Here is a 21,611-nt window from a genome sequence, read left to right on the forward strand (position 1 = left end):
TTACAAAAAAAATAAATGAATAGTGCAAAAAGAGAGCAAAATAGATAGTGTCTGTGATTCAAGGGTCATTGAGAAATCTGATGGTGGAGGGGAAGAACCCGCTCCTAAAATTTTGAGTGCATGTCCTCGAGCTCCTGTACCTCCTCCTGTACTTCTCCTGTAGTGAGAAGTTAGCATGTCGTGGATGATGAGGGTACTTAATGATGGATGCTGTATTTTGAAGATGTCCTTGAGTTGGGAGGTTAGTGCCCATGATAGAGCTGGTTGAGTCCACACCCCTCTGCAGCTTTTCTTGGGGATTCCATAACAGACAGTGATGCAAGCAGTGAGAATGCTCTCAACAATACGTGTCGAAACGTGCTAGAGTCTTTAGTGATATACTAAGTCCCCTCAAACTTTAAAGTTCATAATGTATAACCATGAAACTTATTTTTTTCTGGGTGTACTCAACAAATCCTATTGAAATATAGCTGCTGGCGTGTCTTCTTCATGATTGCATCAGGAAAAGATCACCTGAGATATTGATGCCCGGGAACGTGAAGCTGCTCACCCTTTCTGCTGCTGAGGCCTCGATGAGGATGGGTGAGTGTTCTCCTGACTTCCCCTTCCTGGCATTGAGAACAAGGTTGTTGTAGGGGCACCACTCGGTCAGCTGATCTACCTCACCCTTGTATGCCTCCTCATCTCCATATGCAATTCCACCAAAAACAGTTCTGTCATTGGAAAATTTATAGTTTGCATTTGAACTGTGTCTAGCCACACAGTCATGGGTGTAGAGAGGGTAGAGCAGTGGGCTAACATGTATCCTTGAGGTGCACCTCAGTTGATTGTCAGTGAAGAGGAGATGTTATTTCTAATCTGCACTGATATGTCAACACCGACTGCAATTTGCAATCTATTGAATTTTTTTCTCTTGATCTGATGGAAGGATGTTGACCTGAAATGGTTAGCTATGATCATCCATGAATGCTTCCCAACTTTCTGAGCATTTCTAGTGTCTTGTTTACATGCTTAAAAATTTTTCTTAAGTACCTCAAGTCGATCAGTATCTCACACAACAATCTTTGATTTTGCCTTTAAAGTAACCTTGCATGTGGCATGCAGATGGAATGGTGGAGCCGTCTCGATGGGCTGAATAGCCTGATTCTGCTCCTACCATTAGATCTTATAATGGTCTAATTAAGTTGCCCGGTTGTAGCCAAATTATGATCATCGGCTCTGGCCTCTGATTAAAATTCTGAGTAAAAGCTTCCAGAGGTAGTTTTCTTAGTTTTTCTCTAATATATTCTCTATATTACCAGCGAACTGGGATCAATTCCTGCCGCTCCCTGTAAGAACTTCATACGTTCTCACCATGACTGCCTGGGTTCCTCTGGGTGCTCCGGTTTCCTTCCACAGTCTAAAGACATTCCGATTGGTAGGTTAATTGGTCATTGTAAATTGTCCCATCATTAGCCTAGGGTTAAATAGGGAGTTGCCAGGTGGCATGGCCAGAAGGGCTGGAAGGTCCTACTCAATACATAAATAAATACAAATAAAATTACTGAATCTAAGCCTGTCATAATGCTTGACATTCATCCTAATTTGAGTTTAATTTGTAAAATAGCAATTAAACATTTAATTAAATACACCCTCTTCTCAATGGTCTAATGTTATGCTGTGGCTCAATTTGTGTTTGCAGTGTAAAAGGAAGTGCACTTGTGACGTTGATGGTGCCCATATGCCCCTTGTCCTTGTGTAGACTCTGCAGGAGCTGTCTCTCTGCTCCTTCCCCTCCACTGTATAATCCTAGACTGTTGCTATGTACCCTTCCTTTCACCAGATTTTGTTGAGTTTGACATTTTGCAGCTGATTTTTATAAAGCTCTAGAGTTAGTGAGCCTTGAACCAATTTTCCCTTTTATTCCTTCTGTAACTTGCCAACTTAGAAAGGTGATTTTCTTATTTTGGTTCACATTCTTTGACCCTTTGTCAGATTTCTGGTCTGCTTCATAATAAGAATTTTCATGTTTTCTCACTTTATAGTTCAGATTGTTGTCATCTGCACCATTTTGCTTTTAATGTTATTTTCAATAAAGTCAGCATGGTTGCCCTGAAGGCTTACTTTTCTATTTTGTACAAAGTGAAGGAATGCCATACCAATAAGAACACTAGACGCAGGCAGGTTGTGCTCCATTGCCCTCCATTTTGGTGTTAGGGATTATTATTTGGTTTTAAGATTTAAAGGATTCAAAGTACATTTATTTGTTAAAGTATGGTTGCAGCATACAACTCTGAGATTCACCTTCCCCATAGACAGCACCAAAACAAAGAAAACCATGGAACCCATTCAAAGAAAATAACACCCCGCCCCAACCACATGCAGAAAAATGCAAACTGCAACAAAAAAGTGAAAACACAGAATATAAAACACAAAATCAAAAGAGTCCAGGCATATTCAGTTCAGCTCAGTGTTCCAAATGAACACTGAGCAAATAAACTTTTTACTCCAAATGACTGAATTCTCCTTTACGTTATCATTTTGATGTCTAGAATCTGTCCTCATTTGCAGTGACCAGATAATTTTTGCATGCAGTGACAAACTAACGTAGATAAGTGAGGTAGGTGAAGTCACCTGGAATACAAAAACTGGCAGCCACAGAGAAGGAAAAACCCTTTTGAAACTTTGACCAGCAGACCGTTGAATGCTCAAACCCACAACTTGGTCGTTCTTTAATATAAATATAATCACCGTGCAAATCCTTTATTTTGTGTCCAAATGCCTTCAATAATAGTGTGTTTCTTACCAGTTTAAACATAGACTAAATGCAGTAATTTTCCTAATGACATTTGGATTCTTTGGTTAGGCATACTTTAGATTTGTCTGGATGTTGCAATGTACCTACTCATTTTTTATTATGCAGTCTGTGGATGCATCCATTATTTTATTGGCCAGTAAGCGTTCAGCATGGACTAGAAGGGCCAAGATGGCCTGTTCCCGTGCTGTAATTGTTATATGGTTATATGGTTATCTTAGCAAGACAAGATCCTTATACGTAATAGCTTGTGTGAATAAAATTAAATGGCTGTGGCCAGTTAATATTAAGTAGCAAATATGGGAATAAAATTTATTTATGGGCTTCAAGAAGTTGAATTGTATTATTCATGAGTGTGTTAGCCTTTAAACTAGTGTTCAGGTCCTCATATGGACTGGCAAATCTCAGAGCCTAGCAGAACAAATTTGATAACAAGGAACAGTGTGTGCCATTGAGACTGTGGTTTTTGCTTAATGGGCAAGTTGGAAGTAATTGTTCTGTTTGAAAAAGTGGTACATGGTTAACTGAATGGCTTTCATAAAAAGTTATAATCATAAATGGATTGGGTTGATGCATTTGAAGAAAGATTTATTGCCATGATATATTGTAGGGGTTCCCTACCTGGGGTCCACAGGTCCCTCGATTAATGGTAAGGATCCATTGCATAAAAAAGGTTGGGAACCCCTGGATTCCAGTATGATTGATATGAGTGATGATTAATATAGTCTACCAGCAGCACTATCCCAAGGTTAATCCTCATCTTACTGAGGATCTAGGTATTCACTGAGCTACAAACATAGGCTTCTAATGTCCCATAATATTGACCTGAAGCTGATATTTGGCATGTCAAATCTCAAGAGACTAGCTCAGCATGGTTTCGATAGGGGTTCCACAAGCGTTAAGAGACATGCAGAAACAGACTACCGGTAACTGTTTGGTCTTTTGTTCTCAAGCTGTTGGCCCCTGAGTCCAGGAAAGAATCCAGCTGCTATCAGCAAATATTAGACATGAACAGACCTAGTGTTTAACTTATACAGACACCTTACATGCTGCAAACTCTCAAAGAGTTAATGTGTCACTTGGAACTGTTCAGACTTTCGTCCAATATCTTGCAAAGTTTAATACAACACACTCTTTTATAGTAATTGGAAGTGATACGTGATTACGTTCACTGCTGTAAAGTGGGAAAAATGGTGATCAGTTTACACATAGCAAGCCATGATGCAGAAACAACTACACAAGTGTTGTAATAATGTTGAAAGAGGTAGCATAAGTCTGCTGCTCTCTATTTAAAGTTCCCTAGAACCATTTATTTTTCTTGAGAAAGCAGTAGTTTAGTATCTCATATAAAGCTAGCAGTTCTGATAATGCAGTCGTCTCTGCACACTTTTGTGTCCTGGTGTGGGACTTGAATCCATGAAGCTTTGCACAGAGCAAATGCTCGTCGAACCAGAGGCCCAACCACCAATTGTTTACTTTGGAAGGACGAAGTGTGATGCTTGAAGTGTTTTCAAATATAATTCTTTGTTATTACTTGTTAGGAAATGTACAAGATTTCGCAATAGTACGATATTGGGTTATTGCTTAAGTTCTCAAAACAGAATAGTTTTGAGTTGAGATTTAAAATAAACTAGGAGTCAACAACAGCACTTTAAATTCCTATGAGGAGTAGCTTGAGACAAGCAGGATTGTTATCATGATGCAACAATGATTGTTATCAGGGACTGCCTTAGTTGTCAATTGGAATATATATTGTAACATTGAGCAGCCCCTGCTGGTTAGTTTGAGTAAATGTTATAGCATATTGAGGTCTCAAGTGAATTCATATCACATCTTGTACTTTGTATTTCTCTGAACATTAATTTTATTTTTTGGGGGGGGACCATTTTCATTCAAAACAGAAATTTGAAAATCAATATAGAGTTGGTAAAATCTCGATAACATTTATAAATGCAATTTATTTTCTGTTATGCTACCTTCTATCTGGACAGTTGAAGATTACCTTTGTCAATACTGGCCTGTTCTGATGGAAATTGGTGTCAATTGAAAACCATCAAAGTTAGTTCTTAGCATTTGTATTCCGTTGTGAAACAAAGACAACTAAAATCAGTGTAAAACTATAAGAATGTAATTGTTTTTGGAATACAGGGTTGAAACTGGATTGGAGCACAATACGTATAGGTAAATCTCAAACTGTTTCTAGTTATTATTTTTGAAACAGCCCTTCATTCAAGGTCTGAATATAAGCCATTTCAGACTGATAGTCTGAGGCATCTGCATAAAATCTTCATCTGTTTTTGATCTTTAGACTTTCAGCTTTGCTTTCAATCAGACAACAGCGCAATAACTTGCAAAGCTACTTTTGCAGATATCTTCCATTATCTTGCATTGGAATGCTAGGCAGAGTGATGTCACCCCCCTCCCCCCAACTCAGAAGTAGCAACAAGTAAAACTATTTTTTCCTCTCTGGAATGCTTAGATCATAGGATTCCCAAAGATTAAAGGAAGGAATTGTTGCAAGATATTTTCAAAAGTCTTATTGCAACATACTGTAGGTTCTGACAATGTCTCTTTCCTTATTGGAATTTAGAATATGCCTTTTTGATTAGGGTTGTAATCCTGAACACAAGTGTGTAACACTCTGTGTCTGTGGTAGTGTCTAAAGTGCAATCAGCCTCTGAGACAAATTGCAAAATATTTGGTCAAGAAATTTTCATGGCCAACATTCCTTTGTCAACCAACATCATGAAGAGGCGAGCTGGCCATTCGTCTGTTAGTTCCTCTGCTGCATGAAAAATTGCCCTCAGGTTTACCTGGATAAGGGAATTAATTCTGTGCACACTATTAAAGAAATGTAAGGATAAAAATGCATACGAATAAATCCTTCCCCCACCCCCTTCTGCTTTCCACAGGGATTGCTCCCTATGCGACTCCCTTGACTATTCGTTCTCCTCATTAATCACCCTCCTGGAATTTATCCTTGCAAGTGGAACAAGTGCTACGCCTGCTCCTACACCTCCTCCCTCACTACCATTCAGGGCCCCAAATAGTCCTTCCAGGTGAGGCAACATTTCACCTGTGAGTCTGTTGGTGTCACCTTTTGTATCTGGTGCTCCTGATGTGGCCCCTTGTATATTGGTGAGACCTGACATAGATTGGGAGACCACTTTGCTGAGTACCTATGCTCCATCTGCTAGAAAAAGCGGAATCTCCCAGTGGCCACCCATTTTAATTCCACTTCCCATTCCCATTCAGACGTCCATCCATGGCCTCCTCTACTGTCCTGATGAGACCACACTAAGGAGGAGCAACACCTTATATTCTGTATGGGTAGCCTCCAACCTGATGGCATGAACATCAACTTCTTGAACTTCCTCCTTTCACCGTTCCCCATCCCCTTTTCCCTCTCTCACTTTAGCTCCTTAGCTACTCTCACCTTCCTCTTCTTTCTGCCATGGCCTTCTGTCCTCTCCTATCAGATTCTCCTTCTCCAGCCCTGAATCTCTATTCAGCAATCAATTTACCAACTCTTTACTTCACCCCTCCCCCTCACAGTTTCACCTATCACCTTGTGTTTCTTCTTCCCCTCCCACCACCCTCCGACTCCTCATCTTTTTTTTTCTCCAGTCTTGCTGAAAGGCCCAAAATGTTGACTGTACTCTTTTCCATAGATGCTGCCTGGCCTACTGAGTTCCTCCAGCATTTTGTATGTGTTGCTTAAAAAAAAGGTACATGTTTTATAATAAATTATTATAATAAAATATTTTTAAAAAGTCAGAATAAAATGCAAACGCAAGTACAGGTGCAGAGCACCTTTAAAATAATATTTAAAACATAGACATCTCTGTTAACCAATCACTCCCTTGATGATGAGAGGGCATACATGAGCAAGATATACATATCAACTATTTCAATGGTGTCACTCAACATCAGTAAGAACAAAGAATTGATTGTGGACTTCAGAAAGGGTAAGACAAGGGAACACACACCAGTCCTCATAGAGGGATCAGAAGTGGAAAGAGTGAGCAATTTCAAGTTCCTTGGTGTCTATCAATATCACTGAGGGTCTATCCTGGCCCAACGTATAGGTGCAGCAACAAAGAAGGGATGACAACCGCAGGTGCTTGAAATCTAAAGTAACACACACAGAATGCTGGAGGAACTCAGCAGGTCAGGCAACATCTATGGGACTGAATAGGTAGTTAATGCTTTGGACTGAGACCCTTCTTCAGAAGGAGAAAGATGCCCGAATGAAAAGGTGGGGTGGGGGTGGGGAAGAGGAGAAGCCTGACCTGCTGAGTTCCTGTGTGTGTAGCCCGTATTATTTACTGATAGACCTGATCTTCCTCTGGTCCCTTAAGAGAACAAAGTTGCCCAAACCCATTTTCCAAAGGTAGTTGTTAACAGAAGGAGATCATCTTTGAACACAAAGAAGTGTTGTATTCATGATTATTGTTCTATTACCAGCTGGTTAGATGAATTCTTTTTTACCTCTGGTCCGAGGAATTTGTCTTGAGATTTGATTCTTTCTCTTGGTTTACTGAAATGTCAAGACATAATCTTTTTGGAATCATTTGAAAATATTCATTTTAATATACTGACCAGTTATATAAATTCCCAAGTAGGAACACAATATTATTGCTGTGATTCTTGCTACCCACAATGCATTGGCAGGATTAAAAAGGAGAATTTTGAACATCCAAATTATGTCTTCTTGAAATGACTTTCTGTGAAAATTCCTCATTTAGAGTTATGCTGTCACAAGGAACTGAAATTTTGAGCAAAAAGTCTAGAAGTGAGGCAACTTTGAACAACAATAGAATTTGCATTCATTTACTTTTATTAACATGGAAAATATTCCAATGAGGTTAACAATATGACTTGCATTTCACCCTCAGGTGACATCCAACATTTGGGAAAAAGTTTCTTTAACCAGTCACAGAAAGGTTAAATCCCAGAGTCACAGAAAACATAAATGGGCTCTTGTTTTTGTATTTAATTTACTATTATGTTTAATGAGCTACCTGAGTCCAACTCTGTTAGAGCATCTTACTGAAGTTGGGTGTAATTATGATCCAAAGGTTGTTCATAATGGCCAGTCTATTCCTCTGTTTAGTCAGTTGCGACATGGCAGTCAATCTAATTTAAACAAGTATGGTGTAATGAAAGACAGAGCAGGATGCTCTCCAGCACTGCAATAGCAAAGTCAGGAAATGCTCATTTCAGAAATATTAAGGTTTCCATTGACTGTGACGGCACGGTAATTCAACCAGCTTAACTTCTTTGTAGCTAGACTTGTGTTTTCCAAAATGGATTCTGCATCCTCTTTTTAACCTTTAAATTGTTCACCTGGAATATAATTGTAGAAAATATGTGTGATTTAGTCAAATGATACTGATTGCATAATTTTTTTCATTGCAATTAACAGGGGTGTATGAGGTGTCCAGGGAGGGGTAGTACCTCTGGTGAAGGGGCTTGTCATGTCCACTCCAGGGCAGCTCACTCACCTTTGGTCCCCACTGGACACTCAGCTCTCACCTGTGGCTCCAATTGGCTGTTTGCCACACCCCGGTACGCTGCTTCGACAGGCTGGCTAAATCTAGTGAGGGTAGTTGGTGATCTCTTACCCCAGTGAGATAGGGACATGCCTGTCCTAGTATGGGAATTCTGCCTTAGCGGACTGGGCGGATGAGATCTAGAGTGAAATTCAATTGCCAGGGAGATGGTTTTGCAACGCTCCATAGAGAGCAAAGGGCATGTCAAGGCACAGAAGACACGGTCATCCACTGTAACCAAGGAGGACCCCAGTTTGTGATGCTTGTTCATGCCACTGGATCAAACTTCTGAGGTTGAGAGAGAGGAACTGCCCCTGTGCAATGGCTTTTCTGCTTTAAAAACTCTCCTGCACAGATTCCCAGTCATCGTCAGACACAACAGACAACCGCCACTATTAACACGGAGCATAGAAAAGCACTGCCTGGGAACAGGCCCTTTCACCCACAATGTTTTTCTGCGCTAATTAAATTAGTAATCAAATGCCTGGCTAATCTAATCCTTTCTCCCTACAGAATATCCATGTCCTTCCATTTCCTACACAACAGCAACTTGAATGCTTCTGTCGTGTTTGCCTCTACTACCACCCCTAGCAGAACATTCCAGGCACCCACCATGCTCTGCACATTTCCTTTCAACTTTAGCCCTCTCACCTTAAATGCATATCCTCTAGTGTTAGACATTTCAACCCTTGGAAAAATATGCTGGCTGACTGCTCTATGTACATCTCCCTTAATTTTATAAAAATCTATCTACTGCTCCAGAGATTCCAGCCCGAGTTTGTCGAGCCTCTTGTTATACCACATGCCCTGCAATCCAGGCAGCATCTTGGTAAACTTCCACACCCTCTCCAAAGTCTTGGCATCCTTCCTGAAATGGGGCAACCAGAATTCAGTGCAATATTCCACATGTGGCCTAACTGGAGTTCTATAAAGCTGCGACATAACTTCTCAACTCTTGAACTCGATTGACTAAAAATAAGCTGCCATACCACCCTATCAACTTGGGCATCCACTTTCTCCTAAAGTGCAACACCTCAACATTTGGAAACAAGAGAAAATCTGCAGATGCTGGAAATCCAAGCAACACACACAATATACTGGAGGGTCTCGGCCTGAAACGTTGACTATACTCTTTTCCATAGGTGCTGCCTCGTCTGCTGTGTTCCTCCAATATTTTGTGTGTGTTATTTCAACATTTGGCCAAGTTAAGCACCATCTGCTATTCCCTGCCCATATCTGCAACTGATCTATATTCTAGTGCCGCCCTTGGCAGTCTCCTACACTATCCATAAAACACAGCCATTATTGCCTGCAAACTTACTAATCCACCCATCTACATTTTCATCCATGCTCTTTATATAAATCCATAGAGAGCAGAGGTCCCAGTACTGATCCCTGCAAAACACCACTAGTCACAGACCTCCAGCCAGGTAGAGGCTCCTTCAGCCTCTACCCTCTGTCTTCTATAATCTACCATGGATTTCATGCATTGTATTCTTCTGGATGAGATCCCATTATGGAGTTTGCCAAACTCCTTACTAAAATCCATGCAGACAATATCGACAGATCTACCTTCACCAATCACCTTAATTGGCTCCCGAAAAATACAATCAAGTATTAAGACAGGTCTTGACCTGCACAAAACCAAAGGGACTGTCTTTAATTTTGCCATGGTTTTCCAAATATTCATAAATCCTATTCTTAAGAATCCTCTTCAGTAACTTCCTTACTGTTGACATGTGTCTCCTGGTCTATGTTTACAGGATTTCCCTTCTAGAATAATGGAACAGCATTAGCTACTCGCCAGTCCTCCAGAACCTCACCTGTGGCTAGAGTAGGTATGAAAATATTGGTCAAATCCCCAGCAATCTCTTCTCTTGCCTCACTCAATAACCTGGGGTATATCCTATCAGATCCTGGGGTTAAATGAACTATAATGTATTTTGAAAACCCAAAAGCTACCTTCTCCTTATCTTGAAATGCCTTAGTCTATCCTCTACATCCTTCTCCTTAGTAAATACTGATTGCTAATTATACACTTAGGACCTCACCCACATCCTCTGCCTCCAAGCATGTGTTCCATCCTTTATCCTTTAGTGTGTCCTATCTGCTCCATAGTTATTCTGCTTGGTATCTGTGACAAATTGTTCCTTGGATCTTGTGGAAGATTAGTTCAGATTTGCAGAGGCCCTAGCAGATGTATTGAGAACATCCATAGCCTTGAGTGATGTGCCAGAGGATTGGAGGATAGCTAATGTTCTGTTTAAGAAAGGCTCTAAGAATAAGCTGGGAAATTATAGGCCAGTGAAACTGATGTCAGTAGTGGGTAAGTTATTGGAAGTTATAGGGGACAAGATATGTAAGTATTTTGATAGATAGAGACTTATTAGGGATAGTCAACATGGCTTGTGCATGGTAGGTGTCCAACCAATCTTATGGTGTTTTTCAGGTAGTTTACCAGGAAAGTGGATGAAGGTAAGGCAGTGGATGTAGTCTATATGGACTTTAGCAAGGAGAAGCCGAAGTGTGGTATAGATGGTTGCCTCTCTGACTGGAGGCCTGTGACTAGTGGTATACTGCAGGAATCCGTGATGGGTCTGTTGCTGTTTGTCACCTGTGTGATATATAAATGGAAACGTGAAGAAACATAAGCTACACCAATATTTTTACTCTAAAATAAAATACAAAACATGGTCCATTTTTAGTGTTTGTTCATGTCTCTTTCAGGACTTCTTGCCAGACCACATTTGAGAGAAATGGACAGTATCAGCCTGAAAATTTGACTGTGTCTTTTCCACCATGATGTTCCCTGATCCACTGAGTTCCTCCAGCATCTTGTTTGTTCCAGATTTCAGCATCTCATATTTCAACTTTTGATCAACTTAATTATTATTATAATTGTTCTGTATTTGCACAGTTTTGTTTGCACATTGCTTGCTTGTCAATCTTTGTCAATGTAATTTTTTCATTGATTCTATTGTATTTCTGTGTTCTACCGTGAACGCCTGTGAGAAAATGAACCTTAGGGCAGTCTGTTCTGACATATAACGTGCTGCCTGATATGGTGGTAGAGGCAAATACATTAGAGGCTTTTAAGAGACGTCTGGACAGGCACATGAATATGCGGAAGATGGGGAAATATGGACATTGTGTAGACAGGAGGGAATAGTGTTTGAGGTGTTTTTGATTTGCTTTTTAGCTGGTTCAGCACAACATTGTGGGCCGAATGGTCTGTTCCTGTGCTGTACTCTTCTATGTTGTACTCTGATAATAAACTTAATTTGAACTTTGAATTTGCTCTGGAGCATAGGTTCCCAATCTGGGGTGCACGGTTAATGGGAGGGGTCTGATGCATAAAAAAGTTTGGGAACTTTTGTGCATAGTGCATAGTGTTTAGATTGGCAAAGTCAAGACTGTCTGTATTATTGGAAAAGGCATGATGGTGTACATGAATTTGCAGAGGCAGAGAATGGAAAGAGACTGTGGGTCACCGGGAGCCTTTGTAGGTAAAAAAGCATGAGTGATGTTTAAATGAGACTTTTCGTGAAGATAGGGTAACTGCTTTTTCTTTAAGACATAATGCAATGATCTTTTTCGGGAAAGAATCAAAAGGTGAAATTTGTTTATAATGATTAGCACAGCGTGGATTCAAGTATAGATAAAAACAGAAGAAACAATAGCACAAGGAACAAGTAAACAAAATCCTTTTTTCAAGGAAGGACAAAGGGGTGACAGACAGGTCTGAACTATTGAGTTCTCTGGTAATGACACACCATTAAATCAGTATTAGCAGGACTATGTTTAATTTAGTCATTCAGTAAGAGCTCCCCTGCAGCTAATTCCTTTCAGAGCTATTGAATTGAGGTTGCCCATAGTAACTCTATGTTGTTGCTCTGGCTAGTTCCTATCTGTTGCTTAGGAAGCAATACTTTTTTCAATCATGGTGATTTTGTACTTGTTCAGATAAAGACAACCAAGATGGCTCAGGTAAGTATTAATAGATCTGCTTCACATTTAGGATTGTCATCCAGGTTTCCCGAATTACACCATCCTTTATCAAGACTGGGCGATCCTGAAGCTGTTTCAGTACAAGGTATTTCCACAAGCAGAGGAAGATTTGCTTCTCAGAAGCTCGGGGATAGTAGGATGTCATCGAAATTCACATCGGAAAAGAGTGAATCTGGATCTGCATTAGAACGTGAATTAAAAATGCACAAGATGGAACAGCTCGACAACTGGAGGAAGCTGGATCGTTGGTTAAATCTCAGTAAGTGGCAATATTAAATGATTTTTAACGATATTTTGAATTAAGTATATACACCGTTCAGTAAATTAAACATTCTCAGTTCTCCCTCTGACCACTGACCCTCCAATAAAATATGGATCTATATCACACACGAACAAGAAGGATGCACGAGTGATAAATTCTCAGGGGATTTGGAAGGAAAACACTGAATTTCTAGTCTTCAAATGCTTTAGGGAAACATTGCTTGCTGATTAGGGTGATATCCTCTGCTTGCCTCTTCCAAAAGTGCTGCACAGGTCATCAGGAATGCACTGTTTAAAATGCATGTCTAAAATGAAACACGACGGAGATTTTCTGCTGATTTTGTCTTTACAGCCCTGGAGATTTAGCTGGTATTTGCATTTCGACTGAATAGTACAGGAGCACTCTGGTGTATTCAAGAATCTTACCCAATGGTTAGCAATAGGTTGTGCTTGCCAACACTGTCTAGGGTTCAGAAACTACAAGCCAAGCATGAGCAGGAAATCAAAGCTTTGAAGAACTTTGAAGAAAACAAATTCTATTGTATTCCTTTCTCCTCTAAGTGCTTGCAAGAAAATAAATCTCAGTATATGGTAACACACACAAAATGCTGGTGGAACACAGCAGGCCAGGCAGCATCTATAGGGAGAAGCACTGTCGACGTTTCGGGCCGAGACCCTTCGTCAGGACTAACTGAAAGGAAAGATAGTAAGAGATTTGAAAGGGGGAGGGGGAGGGGGAAATGCGAAATGATAGGAGAAGACCAGAGGGGGTGGGGTGAAGCTGAGAGCCAGAAAGGTGATTGGCAAAAGGGATACAGAGCTGGAGAAGGGAAAGAATCATGGGACGGGAGGCCTAGGGAGAAAGAAAGGGGGAGGGGAGCACCAGAGGGAGATGGAAAACAGGCAAAGTGATGGGCAGAGAGAGAGAGAAAAAAAGAGGAGGGGGAGAAAACTAAATATATCAGGGATGGGGTAAGAAGGGGAGGAGGGGCATTAATGGAAGTTAGAGAAGTCAATGTTCATGCCATCAGGCTGGAGGCTACCCAGCCGGTATATAAGGTGTTGTTCCCCCAACCTGAGTGTGGCTTCATCTTGACAGTAGAGGAGGCCATGGATAGACATATCAGAATGGGAATGGGACGTGGAATTAAAATGTGTGGCCACTGGGAGATCCTGCTTTCTCTGGCGGACAGAGCGTAGGTGTTCAGCAAAACAGTCTCCCAGTCTGTGTCAGGTCTCACCAATATATAAAAGGCCACACTGGGAGCACCGGACGCAGTATACCACACCAGCCGACTCAAAGGTGAAGTGTCGCCTCACCTGGAAGGACTGTCTGGGGCCCTGACTGGTGGTGAGGGAGGAAGTGTAAGGGCATGTGTAGCACTTGTACCGCTTACAAGAATAAGTGCCAGGAGGGAAATCGGTGGGAAGGGATGGGGGGGACGAATGGACAAGGGAGTCGCATAGGGGGCGATCCCTGCAGAAAGCAGAAAAGGGGGGGAAGGAAAGAAGTGGGTGAAATAGACCAGGTGTTCCCAACCTGGAGTCCATGAACCCCTTGCTTAATGATTTTGCCCAATGGCTTAAAAAGGTTGGGAACTAATCGCAAACAAGAGAGAATCTGCAAATACTGGAAATCCAAGCAACACACACAAAATGCTAGGGGTAATCAACAGACCAGGCAGCATCTATGGAAAAGACTACAGTCTATGTTTCAGGCCAAGACATAAGAACATAAGAAATGGGAGCAGGAGTAGGCCATCTGGCCCATCGAGCCTACTCCGCCATTCAATAAGATCATGGCTGAACTGGCCATGGACTCATTTCCACCAACCTGCCTTTTCCCCATAACCCTTAATTCCCCTACTATGCAAAAATCTATCCAACCATGTCTTAAATATATTTACTGAGGTAGCCTCCACTGCTTCATCGGGCAGAGAATTCCACAGATTCCCCACTCCCTGGGAAAAGCAGTTCCTCCTCATCTCAATCCTAAATTTACTCCCCCAAATCTTGAGGCTATGTCCCCTAGTTCTAATCTCACCTACTAGTGGAAACAACTTCCCTGCCTCTATCTTATCTATTCCTTTCATAATTTTATATGTTTCTATAAGCTCTCCTCTCACTCTTCTGAATTCCAGTGAGTACAATCTGAGATGACTCAATCTCTCCTCATAATCTAACCCCCTCATCTCTGGAATCAACGTGGTGAACCTCCTCTGCACCGCCTCCAAAGCTAGTATATCCTTCTTCAAGTAAGGAGACCAGAACTGCATACAGTACTCCAGGTGCGGTCTCACCAGTACCTTGTACAGTTGCAGCGTAACCTCCCTGCTCTTAAATTCAATCCCTCTAGCAATGAAGGCCAACATTCCATTTGCCTTCTTGATAGCCTGCTGCACCTGCAAACCAACCTTTTGCAATTCATGCACAAGCACTCCTGAGTCCTTCTGCACAGCAGCATGCTGCAATTTTATACCATTTAAATAATAATCTGATCTTCCATTTTTCCTTCCTGCTGAAGGGTCTCGGCTCGAAACGTCAACTGTACTCTTTTCCATAAATGCTTCCTGGCCTGCTGACTTCCTCCAGCATTTAATGTGGGAACTAGTCATATACACAGCAAATGATAGTGGGATAATTAAATGTCATCCCCTCTGGAAGGCATGCTAAAAACAGACTACACATATTCATCTGTTTACCAGATTTAATTATTACCAAGAGCTGGGGTATGGCCCTGCTCTGCGTCATTTCCCACCCTCATTACTTTCACGCCTGCATCCAAACAAGCAGCTGCATCTTCCAGCTTATTGGAAACTGGACAGGTGCTGCATGTAACTTTCTGGCCGTTGGAATCGAACCTATATCGACAGCTCCTCCAAGAGGACCACAACTTTGTTGTGGCTTGAAGGCTTGCATGCCTCAATGACCCAGAGGCCTATGTTGGTTGGAGCCAGGACTTTATGCTTTGGCTCCTGGTAGGGTCACCCATGCCAAACAGGTCAAAGGATCAAGGCCAGACTAAGAGTAGTCCACCGGTCCTCCAGGTTTGGGGGTTCAGCTCAGGGCTAACAACCTGGACTGGTCAAACAAAATTGTTACGGAAACAGCAGTGAAGAATCATACATCTCGGTGTGATGGCATTCCTGAGTGTCCACTGAGGACTTACATGACTGAGAAAAGTGAAAACCAAGCTACTGACACAATGAAGGAAGCCCTCCTGAGATGGAGGACGTCCATTGCTGCCCGAAATGCCAGCAGCATACCTGGCAGTAGGCAGGTTTACTGCTGTTCTATGGCATTAAACATTGGTGCCTTGAAACTCCATGTTAACGTGCCAGTTATTTCCATTAATGCACTGATACCCGAGATGCATTGCATCGTAGTATTTTACAATATGATTTTGAAGCCACAACAACACCGTGTCAGAGCTGAGAATGCATCTGGAGTGGATCCAAACTTCAGGTGGATGGGCAATCATCAAAAATGTGAGCTTACTAAAAATTGTTTACATTAACCAGAGGTGGCTTTGAAGATGAGAAGAATCTAGGACAGGGGCTCCCAACCATTTTGATGCCATGGACCCCTGCCATTAACTGAGGGGTCCGTGGACCCCAGCTTGGGAACCCCCGATCGAGAATAAAGCCTTTCAATGTCTGTTTCAATGGGTTGCCTTCCAGAAGAGATAAGACATTAAACATAAGATTAAAATTAGGTCATTTGGCCTATTGAGTGTTCTCTGCTATTCAATTAAGGCTGATTTATTATCCCTCTTAACCTCATTCTCCTGCCTTCTCTCTGAAGCCTTTGTGACTCTTACTAATGAAGAACCTAATCAACCTCGGCTTCAAATCTACCCAGTGGCCTGGCCTATGGTCCTGAATAATAGGTTGTACAAAAGTTAGCAATGTTCCCTCCAGCTCTAGTAGGTTCAGTCTTGACCTTTGGCCCTATCTGCATGTAAATTAAAGTAAGGAACCTTAAACACAGACCAGTACCACAAAGGAACAGGCCCTTTGGCTGTTGACGTCTATACTAAATACGGTACCAAATTAAAATATGTCTCTTCTGCCAGCACATGATCCAAATCTCTCTGGTACCAATATATTCTTGTGTCTATTTACCTAAAATGCATGTGCTCCAGTATATGGGTGGCAGGGTGGAGATACACCTCTACCAAAGGAGGTGTAAGGCGCTCTTTCCCTCTGCCAGCCTGCAGGTCACCCTTGGGTAGGTGTAGCACCTGTTTAGCAACCGCACTCCCCCCCCCACCCTGGATCAGGGTCACGTGAAGTCATGGGAGCAGGTGGTGGATAGTCGCATGAGCCGCTGGTGCATATCACAAGTCCTGGTTATGTGAGCATTGACGCCAGGCGGATAATCTCTGAAGTGTATTGATGATGACTGGGCTCACCCACCTTGTAAAGGCACTGCCCAGAAGGAGGCAATGGCAAACCACTTTTGTACAAGAATTTTCCAAGAACAATCATGGTCATGGAAAGACCATAATGATGATATTGATGACTCTGGGACATTGAATCTGATCATCTGCCCCATCTCGGCCTCTCATAATTTTATAAGCCTCATTCAGGTCTCCCCTCACCCTTTAACACTCCAGAGAAAACAACCTAAGTTTGTCCAACTTCTCCTTAATAGCACATTCCCTCTAACACAGGCAACCTCCTGGTAAACCTCTTCTGTATTCTTTCCAAAGCTTACCCTTCCTACTGAGGATTAGTTCAGCAGTGTTCAAGAAGTTGATATTAGTACAAGTTTCAAAGTTCAAAGTTAAAATTATTAACAGAGTACGTACTTACATACGGTACATGTCACCACATACAACCCCGAGGTTTTCTTCCTGCAGGCACAATATATAGAACCCTAACTGTAAACAGGATCAATGAGAGACCAAGAGCATAGAAAACAACAAACTGTGCAAATATAAATAAATAGCAATAAATAATGAGAGCATGAAATAACAAGATAAAGAGTCTTTGAAGAGAGATAATTGGTTGTGGGAACATTGCAATAGATGAGTTTAGTTACCCTCTTTTGTTCAAAAGCCTGCTGGCTGAGGGGTAGCAACTATTCTTGAACCTGGTGATGCGGGTCCTGAGCTACTTGTACCTTCTACATGATGGCAGCAGCGATAAAAGAGCATGGGTATAGGTGGTCTGGATCTGTGATGATGGATGCTGCTTTCCTATGATAGTTTTTCATGTAGATGTGCTCAATGATTGGGAGGGCTTTACCCATGATATACTGGGCCAAATCCACTACCTCCTGTAAGCCCAGCAGGAAACGCAGGCAATTCTTTGCTGGCAGGAAGTTCTGGGTCTGTGTCCTTTTGCTTCTTTTGTTCTTAAAGCAATTTGCATCCTTGGATATTCTTTTGTAATGGGATGGAGAGAAAAATAAGTGACTGACTTCCACTGTGAGCCATTCCTTTGTTCTTTTGATGTCTGTTTGCAGAAAGGGATTGGTTAGTTGCCTGTGCACTCTTTGAATTAAAGATTAATACATTTTAGGACAATCCTGAAAAACAAGCAGATATATTTAAAAACACAAAATGCTGGCAGAACTCAGCAGGCCAGACAGCATCTATGGGAGGAGGTAGTGACGACATTTTGGGCCGAAACCCTTCATCAGGAGTCTTTCACCCTTCATCAGATATATTTTATGTGTTTGTGGAAGTGCAAATTAAGGAAAACAATGTACAAAGATCTGGTCTTATTGGCAAAACCTCAAATAACTGAATTAACAACTCATATTTTATTTATAGGAAACATCATTGGACAACATCAGTTCATAATTTTGTAATGGTCTACCTGATAATGATGGTAACTTTTGAATTTTCTAGAAAAGCAGTGGGCTTGTGACCCCAGATCAGTTGACCATGATGCTCAAACAGTTATCTCACCAAGGCCTGGAACACAGATGAGGCTAAAAATTGACGAGGTGAGTGCTCTTTCTAAATTTGGTAAAGAAATGCTGTCTGTGGATGCTGGAAATCTTGAGCATTGGCCAGCTGTTGACCTCATGGGAAGTGACCTCCTGGTCATGCTTTCTTCTCATTGCTGCCATCAACAAGAGGGTACAGGAGCCTCAGGACTCACACCACAAGGTTCAGGAACAGTTATCAGGCACCTGAACCAAAGGGGATAATTTCACTTAATTTCACTTGCCCCATCAGTGAAATGTTCCCACAAACAATGGTCTCACTTTCAAGGATTCTTCATCTCGTGTTCTCAATATTTATGGTTATTTATTTATTATTATTATTTTTTCGTATTTGCACAGTTTGTTGTCTTTTGCACCCTGGTTTTTTTCATCCTGTTGGTGTGGTCTTTCATTGATTCTAGTATGGTTATTGGATTTACTGAGTATGCCCACAAGAAAATGAATCTCGGGTGTGCATATGGTGACGTAGTAAATGTACTTTGACAGTAAGTTTATACTGAACTTTGAACACACACAAAAATGTTGGAAGAACTCAGCTACTCAGTTAGCATCTACAGAGGGAAATAAGCAGTTGAGGCCAAGACTCTTCGTCAGGACCTATTGAATGGTCTCAGATGAAACACTGAGTTGCTGACTTCCTCTAGCATTTTGTGTGTGTTGTTCTAAATTCTATATATATTTTGTACAATCTAAAGCAATTCTCAACAAGATAAGTATTTTTTTAGGCAAACACAAATACTCAGTTGTTTAGACAAGCTGCAATAAAGGAAGGTCATGGGTGTAGAGTTTGAATTTTATTTTAAAAAATTGCCAACAACATTAAGCATTGAATTGTACATTATCAAATATATTGTATCAGGTATTTGGTTGACATAGAGTGGCAAGTGGTAAGGCCAGAGTAACAGGCAGAGGTTCATATCGTGGGAAATTTGCTCAAATAATGTATTATTTTGTCAGTTCAATATTTTGCAATATTGATGCATAATCTTTATAATTGCTTTATTTTAGTTGATTATAATGCATTTTAAAATATGGTGAGGCTACAGTAACCGGGAATAAATTCCCAGTGATATATTCAGACAATGAAAGGCAGTATGATCAATAGTACCTTTATCTAACTGCCTGACTAGAAAAGACAGTGGCCCAACGTGCATTGCCTCATCTTGCATGGCCATCCCTCCTTGACACAGGCTGTAAAAGTAGGTTTTACTCTAAGACTACTGAATGAATTGCAACCTGGTGTCAGAGTGTTTTGGAACGTCCTCTATGTATCTGGTTCAAGACATTTCCGGTGACGATGCAGAACATAGAACATTACAGCACAGGAACAGGCCCACAATGTTGTGCCAAGCCAAGTCATTTTGCTAACTAAACTAATCTCTCCTGCCTACACAATGTCCATATCCTTCCATTTTCCTCACATTCATGTGCCTATCTAAACCTCTCTATGTCTCTAATGTATCTGCCTCTCCCACCACCCAAGGCAGCAAATTCTAGGCATTCACCATGCTCTGAGTGTAAATAAAACTGCCCTCACATTTCCTTTGAAATGACCCTTTCTCACTTTAAATGCATGCCCTCCGGTATTAGACATTTTAACCCTAGGAAAAAGATGCTGTCTGTATACTCTATCTATGCCTGTCTTAATCAGATTGCCTCTCAGCTCCAGCACACCATGGAAAACAACCTAAATTTTTCCAACCTCTTGTAATAGCACATGACTTCTAATCCAGCCAGCATCCTGGTAAACCTCTACTGCACCCTCTCCAAAGCCTCAACAGGGAGATCAGAACTGTGTGCAATATTCCGGAGGTAGAGTTTTATAAAGCTGCACCACAACTTCCTAGCATATGAACTCAATGCCTTGACAAATGAAGGCAGGCCTGTCATATGCCTTCTTAACCACCTTATCAACCTGCGAAGCCACTTTCAGGGAGCTATCAACTTGAACCTCAAGATCCCTCTGCTCATCATCACAGTACTTGCCTTTAACAGTGTACTACCTCTTTGCATTTGACCTACCAAAGTGCAATACTTTTGGCTGAGTTAAACTCCATCTGCCATTTCTCAACCCATATCTGCAACTGAACCATGTCCCATTCCATTCTTCGCCAGCCATCTGCTCTATCCACAGCACCAACAATCTTCCTATCATCTGCAAACTTACTGACACCTGTACTATATTTTCATCTGGGTGATTTGTACCCATCACAGCAGCAGAGGTCTCAGTACAGATCCCTGCAGAACACCATTAATCACAGAACTTCAACAAGAGGTCAAGAAACATGACATTCTCCAGGTCAAAGCAGACCCCTCGATTTGATTCTTCCATCACCAGCTTACTCAGTTCTTCAGCATTGCTGCAGGTTGTCTGCATTGTGTACAAGATGCACAGCAGCTTCAATAACATCACCTCTCAAACAAGCCACTTTCACCATTTGGTCATATGCCCCTAACTTGGAAATCTATCAATGCATATTAAGTTGGTAATTCTTGAGTTGGTTAAAAACCTGCATTTTTTAGCGATTTCCTTTAATACAAGGGTTCCCAACTATTTTTATGTCATGGACCAATACTATTAAGTAAAGGGTCTGTGGACTCCAGGTTGGGAACCCCTGCTTTAATAGAAGGATTGCAATGTTCAAGCAGGCAGGTCACCACCAACCTATACAGGACAGTAAATACTGACCAATAGGAAAATGCGATGTCAGCATTCATTTCAAGAGGACTAGAATATAAAAGCAAGGATGTAAAGTTGAGGCTTTATAAAGCACTGGGGAGGCCTCGCTTGGAGTTTTGCGAAGAGATTTGGGTCCCTTATCTTTAGAAAGGATATGCAGACACTGGAGAGGACTCAAAGAGGGTTTACGAAACTGATTCCAGCATTGAACGGCTTGTTGTATGAAGAGTGTTTGATGGCTCTGGACCTGTATTCACTGGAATTAAGAAGAATGAGGGCTGACCTAATTGAAGCCTACCAAATGTTGAAAGGCCTCGACAGAGTGGATGTGGAGAGGATGTTTCCTATGGTG

The 21,611-nt window shown here is 41.5% G+C and overlaps 1 protein-coding gene across 3 annotated transcripts in view; it reads left to right on the plus strand.

Moving 5' to 3' along the window:
• The first annotated feature begins 476 nt into the window (after window positions 1-476).
• Window positions 477-21,611, plus strand: part of LOC140715474 (EF-hand calcium-binding domain-containing protein 6-like) — a 74,276-nt gene continuing 53,141 nt past the window's right edge. For all 3 annotated transcript variants that reach the window (XM_073027718.1, XM_073027721.1, XM_073027720.1), the window contains exons 1-3: window positions 477-582; window positions 12,368-12,616; window positions 18,479-18,576. In XM_073027718.1, the coding sequence (XP_072883819.1) occupies window positions 525-582; window positions 12,368-12,616; window positions 18,479-18,576 (405 nt within the window). In that variant the 5' untranslated portion in view covers window positions 477-524. The remainder of the gene's footprint in view (window positions 583-12,367; window positions 12,617-18,478; window positions 18,577-21,611) is intronic.

Source organism: Hemitrygon akajei, chromosome 23, assembly GCF_048418815.1.
Source record: "Hemitrygon akajei chromosome 23, sHemAka1.3, whole genome shotgun sequence".
In the NCBI taxonomy this organism is placed as follows: domain Eukaryota; kingdom Metazoa; phylum Chordata; class Chondrichthyes; order Myliobatiformes; family Dasyatidae; genus Hemitrygon; species Hemitrygon akajei.